Source organism: Chlamydotis macqueenii, chromosome 15 (assembly GCF_036417535.1).
Source record: "Chlamydotis macqueenii isolate bChlMac1 chromosome 15, bChlMac1.mat, whole genome shotgun sequence".
Lineage (NCBI taxonomy): Eukaryota > Metazoa > Chordata > Aves > Otidiformes > Otididae > Chlamydotis > Chlamydotis macqueenii.
Window position 1 is genome coordinate 11,401,932 of NC_141570.1, and position 13,409 is coordinate 11,415,340.

The 13,409-nt window shown below is 39.3% G+C and overlaps 2 protein-coding genes across 9 annotated transcripts in view; one reads left to right on the forward strand and one right to left on the reverse strand.

Moving 5' to 3' along the window:
- The window catches only part of PARN (poly(A)-specific ribonuclease), a 56,626-nt gene extending 53,088 nt beyond the window's left edge, over nt 1–3,538 (reverse strand). Inside the window, exons 1-5 of one of the 2 annotated variants that reach the window (XM_086759928.1) lie at nt 3,415–3,538; nt 2,984–3,061; nt 2,019–2,098; nt 362–429; nt 186–267 (exon numbers count right to left, since the gene is read on the reverse strand). In XM_086759928.1, coding sequence (XP_086616054.1) covers nt 186–267; nt 362–429; nt 2,019–2,098; nt 2,984–3,061; nt 3,415–3,433 — 327 coding nt within the window. In that variant the 5' untranslated portion in view covers nt 3,434–3,538. The remainder of the gene's footprint in view (nt 1–185; nt 268–361; nt 430–2,018; nt 2,099–2,983; nt 3,062–3,414) is intronic. The other variant, XM_086759926.1, reaches the window with a different exon arrangement.
- A 6-nt stretch (nt 3,539–3,544) lies between these two features.
- On the forward strand, nt 3,545–13,227 carry BFAR (bifunctional apoptosis regulator). Of its 7 annotated transcripts, none has more exons than XM_086759934.1 (9): nt 3,581–3,647; nt 5,488–5,822; nt 7,440–7,717; nt 8,541–8,742; nt 9,117–9,283; nt 9,912–10,056; nt 10,310–10,480; nt 11,000–11,202; nt 12,103–13,227. In XM_086759934.1, the coding sequence occupies exons 3-9, from the start codon at nt 7,452–7,454 to the stop codon at nt 12,284–12,286; spliced, it is 1,338 nt and encodes a 445-aa protein (XP_086616060.1). In that variant the 5' UTR covers nt 3,581–3,647; nt 5,488–5,822; nt 7,440–7,451; the 3' UTR covers nt 12,287–13,227. The 7 variants fall into 7 exon arrangements, with proteins under 7 accessions (XP_086616055.1, XP_086616060.1, XP_086616058.1 ...); XM_086759933.1 differs by lacking the exons at nt 3,581–3,647; nt 5,488–5,822 and adding exons at nt 6,049–6,131; nt 6,230–6,249; XM_086759929.1 differs by lacking the exon at nt 5,488–5,822 and having other exon boundaries at nt 3,545–3,647.
- Nucleotides 13,228–13,409: the final 182 nt, after the last annotated feature.

Here is a 13,409-nt window from a genome sequence, read left to right on the forward strand (position 1 = left end):
AAAGAAAAAAAAACACAACAAAACAAACAAACCCCAGAAATGTATGTTTATCTGCCTTTTAAGCTGCTAAAAAAAACAATCACTTCTCCCTTTACAACGATGTAGAGTTTTCCTGGAAATATTTTTTAGAAGTTTGCTGCAGGTATACCTTAACCAAATAAAATCAAACTTGTTTTTCTACTAACCTGACAGACAAACTTGACATCTGGTGAACTTCTGTTAAAGGGTTTTGGAAAAATATAGAAATTAAATGACTTCAGTATATACCTGTGAAAAAGATTTGTTGTATGTCAATACAGCTTATCAATATTACTTCAAAAATTCCTCAATTAAGAAAATAGGGAATAAGAGAATAACATACTTTTCTTCTGTGTGATCATACTTAAAAGTGCAAAGGCCAAACTGAAAGAGCAAAAAATCCATGGAATGCTGGAAAGGAAAGGAAAACTTTGCATGAGAATAAAAATCATACACATTTAAAGATAACTGGGGTACATCTACAATAAATTATTTCTCTCCATTTCAAAATCAAGCAAATCCAAATCTTCTTAACCAACGTTTGTTCTGTTGGTAATTTTGAAGGAAACAGACCAGAGTTTTTCAGCTTATTTCCATCCCCATTTAAGCATCTTACTGTTATCCAAAGATGGATACTTTATCATTGTGTCCTCTAGTATTTCACAATTGCTGGACAAATATTGGAAAGGTTTTTAATACCACTGCAAGTGTACAAGAAAATAAATAAGTGTTGTGGACCAACTGAAAGACTCAGTCCTCTGGAGGGCCAAACACCAATTTAGGGGAGAAAAAAAAAAAAAAAAATCACATAGGATTATTCAATTCTATCATAGGGGGGAAAAAAATGCATGGCAACAGGACATGCAAAATTAATCCTCTTATCTTTGAGTATAAAGATCAACAATGTAAATAATAAAGTAATTTATTAGCTGGTAAAAGTTAAGTTTTAAGAAGGTGACAACAAAGAATTTGAGGCTGAGTTCTGAGACACCAGACCTCTTGCAATGAGCAACAAAGACTGCAGAGCCTGAATCATCAGCTACCCTCAAGGTCTCAAAGACTCCTATTGATTAACATAATATGGCATCCTCTAGCTTACTGGATGCTCTTCACAGACTGGTCTCTACTTTTATTGTCTCCTTTAGTGTTTGGGGTTGAGGTGTTTTTTTTTGTTTGGTTCGTTGAGTTTTTTTTTAGCTATAGCCTCCTCCCCAGTTTTTGCCACTTGTTGTCCTAGTTTCTCAGCAGGAGCACTAACCAGTAATTCCCTCATCCTGCAATGCCTCTTAACAGAATATTAGTAAATAGCGTTTACTGACTCCTTGGACACTTCAGGAAACAGCATCTGTCTAGATGCTTAGCTTTTCCTTTTTTTTCTGATTCCTTTCTCTTCTGGGGAAAAAGAAAAAAACAAACCAAAATCAAACACCAAACTCACAACCCAAAACATCAGCTTTGACCTTTTGACCCTCACACACCATATGTTGTCTCCCATGGTCATTTATTCAACCCCCTCCAGCACCATGGTGGGTTTTTTGGTTTGGGGGTTTGTTGTTTTTTTTTTTTTTGTGTTTGCTGCAGAGAGGCAGAGGTGGGGGTGGCAGCCAGCATTTAAGTTTTGCTAGAAACAGTACATGCTGGCAGGGGAGGTAGTTTGGGAGGGACCCTAGTCCTGATGTAGTTTCTCTGTCACTGAACTTCTCTTACCCAGTCCCACTTTGAACTGATAAATTCTAACACTCTCAACATCTTTTAACAAGTTCAACACATCTAACTCTTGCGTAAGGAAGCAAGGTCTGTTCAGACCATGACTTCTGCAAGTTTAATGCAACACTCCCCAACTCTTGCGTTAGTAAAGACAATGAAACAAGCAATCCCCATCAGCTCTACGTAACTCAATTTACAGACCCCGTCATATTTCCCTACATTGTCTCCATTCTGAACTAAAGAGTTCTAGCCTTTTTCCAGCATTTTCATTTTAGTCAAGGTAAGCACTTTACCTTTTTAAGTTTCTGATACCTTTCTTCTGGAGTGTCAAAGCTATTGGTTAATGCACTAACAGAAGGCCCATCACTGATCCCTGAAAAAGTAGAACATGATTTGCTTTGGGTAAACTTTTCAAAATTAGCCACAGCAAAGAAATTCAATGGAAATTTAAGAAAAACATTTTCACTTAAAGTACATGTTAAGATTATTTCCATTGTGACAGATTTTCTACTGCATAAAAATATGTGTCTTAGCATAAAAGCCACTCAGTTTAACAGTAGTGTTCTAGTAGTAAAGCTCAGCTGCAAAAGCTCTACTGCTCTGGTTTCTATTCCAGACGATAGTAACATTAAAAGATCTACCAGTAACATAATGTTACAATGCAATGCAGTATCCAGTCAAACTAAAAATGGGAAGAGGGCTGTCCATAGCTTTATTGAATGATTTAGTCACCTTAAGCAATACACAACAACAACCATATTTCCATAAGCACCACATCTAATCTTGATCACGTTTATGTTTCACAATTGACTGAACTCTGTATCCCAAAGCTAAAACACTTAACTAACGCATCTCTAATGCACAGATTCTCTGGGCTTTACAAATGTCAAAGTTCTTAGCTCTGTCTTTCCCTGTCCAAACAGTTGCAGAGCCTCCATTACCTATCCCAATCTCTTGCTTTCACAACACATAGAACATCTTCATTTTTATCCCTGAGCTGCAGCTGAAATCAATTAACATGTTAAAAGATTACTGTGGGGAGGGAGTAGAAGCAGCACAAGTATGACGCATACCTCTCCTTGACCAAAACATTCCTATCACACATATAATAACAGCTTTAATCATCTTGGGATAGCCTTAGCTTTAGCTTTTTCAACCCAACACCGAGACAGATATGTGACACACGGGAACTCGGGCACCTGTGACCTCACACAGATACTGCCGGCAGCTCACAATCACAAGACAGGTGCGGCTGTACCTGAAAATTCTCCATCAATGGCCAGGAAGTCCGACTCTTCAATGGCTTCACAAACTTTGTTTAGGTTATCCTTAAAATCTGCGGGCAGAGGGGTAAAACACACCTGAGGCTACCACCGACACCCTACCGCAGCCGGCCGCCCCTCAGGCCCGCACCTGCCCGCCCGCGCGGGGCCGGGGCCGGTGGGGCCCGCCGCGCCCTCAGTCTCGGGGCGCGGTCGGAGGCCCGCCCGCCGCGCCTCCCCCCTCAGGGCTGTCCCTCACGGGCGAGGGGAGGAGCGGGGACCCGTTTCGCCCCTGAAGGAAAGGCTGAGGCCGGAGCCCGCTGCCAGCCTGCGGAAGGGAAGTCCTCTGCGCCGCCAGCTGGGAGCCTCCCGCCGCGGCTGTGAGGCGCGACCCCAGCACGGCGCACAGGGACGGCCGGTCACTCACTGCTTCTGATGACCTCCATCCCGCTCCCGCGCCAGCCCGGCCGGAGCTGGGCCCGGCACCACCCGCTGCCGCCGCCCGGCGCTTCCCAAAACCGCCCCTCCCGCCCCGCCGCACGTGAGCGCCCACGTGAGCGCCCGCGGGCGGCGGGCGGGGCGGCCGCCATTTTCTCCTGGGCCGGTGCCTGGCCGCGGGCGGGGGTTGATCTTTCGGAGCCTACGTTTCCACAACATCGCGTAAGTCTGCAGCGCAGACGCTGTCAAACGCTTTTGTATGTTCTGCTGCTTTACTGAACATCGAATGTAAAGCTAAGTGAAAACACACGCAGAGAAAAAGTAGTAAAAAACTAGATTCTAGAACAAGGCCTAAATACTCTGGGCCACGTTTTCACCTCACATGTACTAAGGTAGGTCTAGAGTAACTTCCTCTGCTGTGGAAGAGGTTTAATATTTTCATGTTAGGCTAGTTAGCTGATTGAGACTTAACGTCAAATATTTGATTAAAACTACAAATAAACTTAAGTATGAGCTGGTTGGTAGATTGCAACCTTCCATTACCTAAACGAGGTTTATAAGAAAGATGGGGGAAAACTCTTTAGCAGGGCCTGTTGTGATAGGACGAAGGGTAATGGTTTTAACCTAGGAGGAGGTAGATTTAGGTTAGACATAAGGAAGAAATTTTTTTACCATGAGGGTGGTAGAACACTGGCACAGGTTGCCTGGAGAGGTGGTGGATGCCCCATCCCTGGAAACGTTCAAGACCAGGTTCGACGGGGCTCTGAGCAACCCGATCTGGTTAGAGATGTCCCTGCTCCTTGCAGGAGGGTTGGACTAGATGACCTTTGAAGGTCCCTTCCAGCCAAAACCATTCTATGATTCTGTCTTTTAATAAAATAAGCCTTGGAAGCTAGCTTCTACAGGCTTACCTCCTTGTCTGCACTTCTGTGCTGCTAGTGGAGTTTTAATTTATATTTGACTAAAGCTGAAAACTGCTTTGGAATCCATAATTGTTCCTATGATCCCTGAACTGTTATAGCTAGAAGTTTGTGTTAAAAAAAAATCTTGAAATGACAGGTACACTTGGTAATAAATGCCTGTTTATTCCATCTTGACAGGAAATTTGTCTACTGCCTCTAATGTATTACTTTGTACTACAAGTATTACAATTATGATTGTAATACTAATGTATTACAAGAATTGGATCTTGATTGTTTTGTCACAAATGGATCTGAGCAATAATACTGCAGTCTTGGTAACAGAATTCCATGTGTGAGTAAATAAGCAATAACTCTTAAGTAAAACAACTAAATACGGAAATGTGATATAAAAATATTGGATCATTGCTCAAACAGTTGACGAACTTTTCAGCTGCATGTTTTTCTGTCCCATGAGAAATCTGATTAGGATAGTTCTAAAGCAAACAAAACCAGAACTATGTCAGTGTCAGCACAGTAATAACTGTCCTGTGGAGAAATCTGGATAATATGGGAGAGGAAACAGTGAGAGAGCATTATTTTTTTTTTAATTCAAATAGGCTGGAATAATTAAAAAGTTAAACTTGTGTCAAACTGAAACAAGAACAAAATCTTTAAGAACATGTCACTGTTGCACAGTGAAAAAATACATCTCAACAGTACTTTAAAAAAAATAATTCAGTTTTCTTTGAACTCTAGTCAAAAAGGAATGCAGTAAGGGACTAGAGACTGATACAAATAATTGTGAATGTGCGTACATATAGATACAGTCTCATGTGGTAAAAATACACTCTGTGTGAACCAACCTGGTGCAAGTTAAGCGTTGCAGTCAAACTAGTATCTGAAAGTCTACTTTACTGCTGAGATCAGACCTCTAGATCTTAACTTGTAAAATAAACTGCAAACAAAGTTCCTGTGAAGGTAGATCACCTGGGTGTGTAGACATACATTCAGCAAACGTAGCTCAATTCTCACGAATAGGGACGCGTGTGTATTAAGAAAAATGTGACTCTAGTAGTGTTCCTGTCCGGTGATTGTAAAAGCTTTAAAGTACAACACTTAAAAAAGAAATGGGCTCTGCTGATACAGACTGTCTCGACCAGCTCGATGCTGCTGCTCAGCAGAAGAGGAGACTGTGGCGATCACCCCTTCCTGAGCGCCCGTCTCCTTTTGGAGCCTGTCGCAGGACCCGGCAGCGTAGACTTCCTCCCTCAGCCCCAGCGCGGGGGAGGCCGCTGGGAGCCAAGCCCTCCCCGGCCGAGACCGTGCCCACCCGCGTTTCCCGTGAGGCGGAGCGGCCCGTGGCCGGTGGGAAGAGCCGCGGAAGCCCCGCGACCCTCCCAGCCCCCGTGGAGCGGCGGCGCTAGGGCCGGGCGCGCCCCGCGGGGCGGAAGCGGCGGAGGCAGGGCGCTGTGCGGCGGAGCGCGGGGGCCGGAGGGTGAGTCGGAGGGGTGCGGCGGAGCACGGCCGTGTTTGGTGCCCGCGTCCGGCGGGGCTGAGGCCGGGCTGGCCGTGGTGCCGCGGAGCCTTGGCAGTGCTCGCTGCCTGGGCGTGCTTAACGGTGGCGTTTCGCTGGGCTGCCCTCCGCTGCTGGGAGCGTGGGAAGAGGTGGGCTGGGGACTCCTCCGAGATGGACCCTGCCTTGGGTCCCCATCCCCTGGGGATGGGGAAACGACCGTCGCGTCCCTGGGATAGCGGCGTAGAAGGGAGGAAGCAGGCCTGGAAAGATGAGGCAGGAGAGGAGCTAGTAAGCTTTCTACTTCTGACTCTTCTCTTATTTGGTGCATAGACTGAGTGGTGAAATATTTTTGCACTCACAGAAATCCTGTTGTCTCTCTCTTCCTGGAAAACTAGAAGAATGTTAGGTACAAAACCTTGGTTTTATTTCTTCTCTTGTAAGTGATGTTTCAGGTTTGTGGTTTAGAAAGCCAACAGTCTTTGCTTTGCTGGGAAATCGCATGTTTATAAGCTGTCTGAGGATCCTAGTTACACTACTGTTTTTTATTTCTGTACTGCTTGTATTTTTTATTTTATTTTTTTATTCTTTACCAACTTAGATGCTTTTATTCTTTGTGCTTGGTCTGGATGGAAAGATGGTAACTTAGTAGTAAGCAGGAGCCATGTGGTGGAGGTTGGAAGCATATTTTGGTTTGGTAGTGCCTGAAGAGAAAATTGTATAGTTTTTGATAGCTTCTAACATATCATGACTGATAAGTGAGTTATCTGGATCAGTGCTTTTCTTAAGAAACTAGATACGCCATCTGAGAGAATATAGGAGGAACATCAAGCAAATAGTTTGGGGTTTTTTTTGTAAGCTTATAACAATTTTAAGGTCCTCTCATTTCTTCATTTTCTGAAATAGTAGCAAAGAGTAATTACTAGTACAGTTAATACGGAGTTCCATCCTTCACTGAGATGGTAAGCAGATCAATCCCCTATGTAATTCTGAAGCGTATGACTTTGTGGTTTGTTTTGGTTTGGTTTGGTTTTTTTAACATTGCCCAGCAATGCTTAGCATTGACCTTTGTTAGTAATGTTTTATTTGTTATACTTGGAAATAATAGTGATGGAGTAAATGAGATCATTACGTTACAGTGATGTTTTATTTTAGTATTCTCTGGTGGTATTTTCTAATGATACTTCTTTTGATTGGTGTCTTTTACTAAAATCTTGATTAAAGATACTTTCAAAAGTAATCTGCATCATACTGAGATTTTTTGTTTCACTTCCATGTGTTATGTAACACAGGAAAAGAAAATATAAGTTAAACTCAGGAAGAGAGAGGGGTGGGAGGAAGTTGCTTTCTCTCTCATTATCTTGCTTTGGTTTTATTAATAATAAATTGAAATAGTTTTCCCAAAGTTGAGTCTGTTTTGCCCATAATGGTAACTTGAATGATGTCTCCCTGTCCTTCCGTCAAACCTCAAGCTGTTTGTTACATTATCTCTCCCCCATTGTGAGGAGAGTGAGTGAAAAACTGTGTAGCTTGGTTCCGAGCGGGGCTAAACTGTAACACCCGATTTGAAGATCTAAGAGAGCTTTCTGTTTGTATAAGGCATAAAAGAAAATGGAAGAAGATGAGACTTCACAAGGTGAAACGGAGAGGGCACAAGTTGAAATGCATGCTCCTCCTGAGATCAGTCGGCAGATATCAGTTAGTGAGTTCCTTTGCCACTGCTGTTACGACATTCTGGTCAATCCCACCACCCTGAACTGTGGGCATAGCTTCTGTAGACATTGCCTGGCCTTGTGGTGGGTATCATCCAAGAAGAATGAATGCCCCAAATGCAGAGAAAAATGGGAAGGATTCCCCAAAGTCAACATCCTTCTCAGGTGAGTGTACTATGCCATTTTTGGATTTCTAAAACCACTGAAATTACTTGTCTGGTTTCTTGAGTTTGCTGCAGCTTTTAGTAGTTTATTGGTAATGTGAACTGTCACAAGGACATTTAAATCCTAAAGTCTTTCACGTTCTGCACTTCTGCTGAACTGTTCAAGTACGTCTTTTTGCATGGAACTAAGAGGTGGGTTGGTTGGCTTTGGTTTGGGTTTGGTTTCTTTTTCCCCCTTCTGAATTTTTTAGGGGATGGAAAGGAGGGATCCTTTTTCAGTATTGGGACACTTGCATCTTTTAATACAGCTGATTGTTTCTTAAGAATTCTAAGTTAGAATTATCTTTGATGATTGTACAATTATTTCTGTAATAGGAATTATTTATAGGAAGAAATGTGATCTTATTACACAACAAAGCTAGAAATATAATTTTGCTGTTTTGAATTACCCACAAATTCTTGTGTTAATAATATGCTATCTTATGTTAATATTTTAATAAATAGATTATGTTGTCTTTTGCTTAACATTTTTGAATAATCCATGCTTTCCAGTAGCATAAACAGTTCTAGTTTTATATAAGAAATAAAGTTATGGGTTTTTTTTAATGTGATATTTTAATTTTCTCTATGTTTAGAAGCTAAGGAAAATGTTGTTTGGAAGTAATTGATTTAAGTTTACTAAGTATTAATAACTAATGTTTTCTTGCTTTCAAAGACGACAGTCTTTATTAAAGACTGGAAAACAAAAATCCAAAAATTAGTCCCTTTTCTGAATGTTAAGCTTCAGTGGTTATAGTGCAATGACAAATATTTTTTCCCACTAGGGATGTTATTGAAAAGCTCTTTTCTGATGCAATTGAACAAAGAAAAGAAGATATTCAACAAAACAGTGACGTAGCACGCAGCTTAGCAACGTTCCAAAAATATAGGAATGACCAGGTTCCTACAGTTCCGAACACAGGAAGAATTAATCCTCGAGGAGGAGGGTTTTTCTCAGGCGTTCTGACAGCTTTAACTTGTGTAGCAGTAAGTTTCATCTGGTTGCTTTTTCCATATTTATTTCATTAAGCATCAAATATACTTAAGTTACTTGCACATAGAAAAAGATCATCAGCACAGAAGAGACTTCAGCTGAGTGGAGTAAATAAGGTAGCATTGAGAATTACCTGTCAGGAACTACAATTGCAATGTACGGCAAATGGAAGTTAGACAAATTGGGTAAAACTTCAAGATACTTCCTTATTACCTGAATATTCTAGGGTCCACAAAAGGGAAGATTCTGCTTGTCAAGCCCCTTAATGCATGTTTATTTATATCATTAATATATTTGCTTTGCAGGTAAAGGATCTGTGGTTTTTTCTGTATTTTTTTATTTATTTATTTTTTAAATCTACCTACAGGTAGTTCTACTTGGATATCACTGGAGTAGCAGAGAATTTGAAGATCATCTTGTCCACAAGCCTGTTGTTAAATGGACTACTGAGGAAGTGATGCATTGGCTAGAGCTGCTTGGCCCATGGGCTTCACATTATAAAGAAAGATTTTTACTGGAGAAAGTGAATGGAAGGTGAGAGGCCTAATTGTCAAGTAGAGCTATAATTTGATTGGACTACTGGATAGCTTTCATTAGGGACGGTATGTTGTGAAATGACCATACCTTTGTTCCATAGGTTGTGGGAATATTGTGTTGACGTATCAGAGTAAAATGCAGGATAAGTTTTAACATGTGTAGTTGAAAATTTTAGTAGCAGATACTAAGCAAGCTAACTGAAAATTTTCTAAAAACTTTTAAAAATGCTGACAATGCAGACTGAAATGCTACTGAAAATTTATTACCAACCCCTCCCACCTTTTCTTTATTGTAGAAATATGCATATGCTATATGCATTGTTGCATTCCACCCAAGAGTCTGGGTTTGATTCCAGGAGACCAGACTACATCTGTGAAGTACTGAGGAGCTGTGTTCAGTAATAGCCAACAAGCTGATAAATTTGCTTGCTGAAAGCAGGCAAGAGAAAACTTGAAGGATACTTAAAATCCAGGCTCTGAGCCGCAGAGATTCAGAACACTTGATATGGAATGTAATCCAAAAGATGATAACCTCCTATGAGTAGCTTATTGTTTCAGTATGTAATTGCTAATTTGTTAGTTATATAGAGGCACTGTTTACCTTCTGAGTTCTCCTGCTTTTGTAGGCTCCTTCTGACACTGACAGAGGAGGATTTCACAAAAGAGCCTTACAGTATAGAGAACAGTAACCATAGAAAAGCTATTATGGCGGAACTGGAATGTGTGAAAACTTTAGGTGTTAAACCACCACAGAACCTTTGGGAATATAAGGTAAATTTTATATAAAGTCTGTCATGTATATTAAGTATTTTTAAAATAATATCTTCTAAAGAAAATTTTCTTAAAGCCAGGCAGAGTGTTAAGGTAGTGGAATTACCCTTGTAATTTACTGCTCAGTTTAACGAACTGTTGTATTTGAAAAATGATTCTTTGCAAAATGATTGTCAGAAAAATCTAAGAATTGGCATGTCCCTTTCATTTTATTTTTTCATTGTTTGAAACTTAATAATTTGATACCTTTCAGGCAGTAAATCCAGGAAAATCATTCTTTCTTCTGTATGCACTGACGATTTCTCCAAGACTCAGTATGTTATACCTGTATTTGTTTGATTATGCAGAAGCTTTCCTACCTTTCATCCACACAGTTTGCCTTACACAAGAAGACAAATATGAAGATACTGTCACAAAACTACTAGTAAGTGTTCGAAACATTAAATACGCAACTTGTTTTAGTTATAAACATTTTAAGACTAGCAGCATAAAAACACTATGAAGTTATTCACTATTTAATCTCTTTACAATACAACTTTAAAAGAAAAAAAAAAGTCCTACAAAGTAACTGATTCCTTAATTTTATTGTCTGTGATCACTAGTGTGTGACCATTATATTTAATAAGATTGATTTAAGGCTTTTAAGACTTTAAATCTGTGAAACTGATTTTTTTGAAGTTCACATGACTATAGAAAGACTCGTCACTCAAAATACCTGTATTTTAACAAATGGCATTATAATGTCTGCCTGTCTGTGATATTCCATTTTAATCTAATGGAAATTATTGGGTTATAGTATTACCTACCAGAAAGTACAGTAAAGATAAATTACTGTTTTCAATGTATCAAAAAACAATTTTTCAACAACAGAGTAGTGGAAAAAAGCCAGTATGTGTCTGTCTTATAGGAAATTGACTAACAGTTTTTTAATTCTAATTTACAGGACTTTAAAGATCCTTCTTGGAAACAGTGGAGAGAATTCATTGCGAAGTATTTATTTTTTCCATACCATATGATAGCTGAATTTGCTTGGGATTGGCTGGATGTGCACTACTGGACATCAAGATTTGTAATTGTAAATGCCATATTGCTTTCTGTTCTGGAATTACTCTCCTTTTGGAGGCTCTGGTCAAGAAGAGAACTGGAGTAAGTCTTACTGAGCTTGTTGAAGAGGGTAGGAAGTACGTGGCCTTATAAATAGAAAGTAACAGTCTTACGATTTCACAGTTGCTCGCTGAAATGACAATGTCTAACCACAACTCTGAGGTTAGTAAGAACATGTGAATCTGAATCTGCACATATAGTAGTACTCGCTCTTAAATATGTTTATTTCTTTGAATACTTGAAAGGGTTTCTTATAGCTGCTTTTACTGATCAGATGTAGCAAATGCAGTAATGGTAATTAGCATGTTCTTAACCATTGGGTAAATGCTAATTCTTACCTTGAGAACTGCCTTTTATGGTAACTGGTATTAGCTGTCAGCTGAGAACTAAATACATAGGAATTTTGTCAATATGTTTACAGTATAGTTATTAAAGGTTGAGTCCTCAGGTTCATAAATAAGTTTAGTTACACTGATATTATTTGAGATATATGATCAAAATTGCTGTTTTCAGTTATTGCTTTAGCCCTAATTCAAGCATATTAATTACTTTATAATTCCTGTGATCTTTTATTTATAGTTTTTAGAACTTGCACAGGAGAAATTCTTGGTTTGGTGTGTAATGGGTTTTCACTTTCTCAGCTAGCAGCTGGGGGGCAGAACATGTTCGAAAGAGAAAAGGGTACATGGGAATAATCCGTGACAAATCTGGAATTTGACCACTTTAACTTGCTGTGCTTTGTGGTTTGAATAAATGGACTTAATGCCTCCTCATCTAAAATCTGTATTTTAAGAAAGTGTTTCTGGTGTGCAAAATCATGTTTTACAGCTACCTGAGTAAGGGCTAAATAATTGGATGCTGCCAGCATCTATTAGCTTTTCTTAGAATGGGTTAAAATAAAACAGAAAGTTCCTCTAAGCCTTTCCCTTTCCTTTTTCACAGGACTATTCCTCACAGAATGTGGAGACATTTCTGGAAAGTCTCAACCCAGTGTCTTTTTGTTGCCATTTTTTGGCCTTTTATTCCTCAGTTTGTCTGCAATTGTTTTTTTTACTGGGCCTTGTACTTTAACCCAATTATAAACATTGATCTTGTGATTAAGGAAGTAAGGCGCCTGGAGATATAATTGTACTGACTGGCATTGGAACTTTTGATCTGTTTGGCTTCTAAAACTAGACATTTGAAATATGCTTTGCTTTTCTTCTTTATATATGTGGCAGTGAATGTGGTGGATTATGTTAACTTAAACATACCAAAAAAGCCTTAAGGTAAGTTACTTTTAAACCAGCTGATTCCAAATCTGAGGGTGTGCTTTATTACCCAAAAGGAATTTTCTATTGGAAACAAAAAAGTTACATTCTTGATTTAGCCATGTGAATCTTATACAGTCATGTCACCTATTTTTGATCAAATCAAACTTCTCTATTCTGTTTTGAGCATTCTGGTTATGTTCAAGGCTGCCTTAAAATAGCTGTCTTCTGAACAGCTACAGTGATTTTGTTTGGGTTTTTTTTTAATTGTTTTTTTTTAACTTTGTATTTCATACCAGCAATGTGTTCCTCAACTTAAGTTTGCCAAAGGAAAGCTATTCCTGCATAGGCTTGTTCTAAAATTCCTGCTGTTGAAGGCAAAGACTGATTGAGCTTTCTTGTATTTTGGAAAATGTGGTCAATGCCATTCAAAATTTCTTATTCAGATCACTTAGACTTAATCAATAGCTTCTTCAATGCTCTCCTCTTGAAGTCTGTAGCTAGTTCTTAAATTCAGGACTATGTCTTAAAAAGGGTTGTTTTGGAAAAGTGAGCTGTCACTGTAGTTACATCTTACTGCAATATGATGTGTGTATCTAGATCTGTGAGCACAGACTGACTGGAAAGTTATTTTGTGTAAACAGGATTGCCATTTGTTAATGTACGGTTTTTGACTGGAGCAAAAGTTAGATTTTTTTCAAGAGCTTTGTCCTCTTGCATTCTATATTGGTGGGTTTTTTAATTTGTATCATTAAGATGAACTTTCAGTTTGCCTATGAATGCTTTTAAAGATTAAAGATATCTTTTGAAATCTTCATCCTTCCTGAAGAAGTGGTGCTGGGTTTTTTTAATATATGTTGAAGTACTTTCATTAGCTTTGACTTGTGCAAACTTGTTCTGTAGCCCTGCATCTTTAAGTAAGTTGAGGTGGGTGAAAGTAAGACATAAAAAACTCCCAGTTCATAAACTTTTAAAATTAGCAGTTATGAAAAAAGTGTG

What these genes read in the sequence shown, in the direction of transcription:
- BFAR (XM_086759929.1), top strand. Translation starts at nt 7,452, where the DNA reads ATGGAAGAAGATGAGACTTCACAAGGTGAAACGGAGAGGGCACAAGTT. An exon ending in AAAGTCAACATCCTTCTCAG is followed by an intron (nt 7,718 to 8,540) that starts GTGAGTGTACTA and finishes TTTTCCCACTAG; the next exon opens with GGATGTTATTGAAAAGCTCT. An exon ending in AGAACCTTTGGGAATATAAG is followed by an intron (nt 10,057 to 10,309) that starts GTAAATTTTATA and finishes GATACCTTTCAG; the next exon opens with GCAGTAAATCCAGGAAAATC.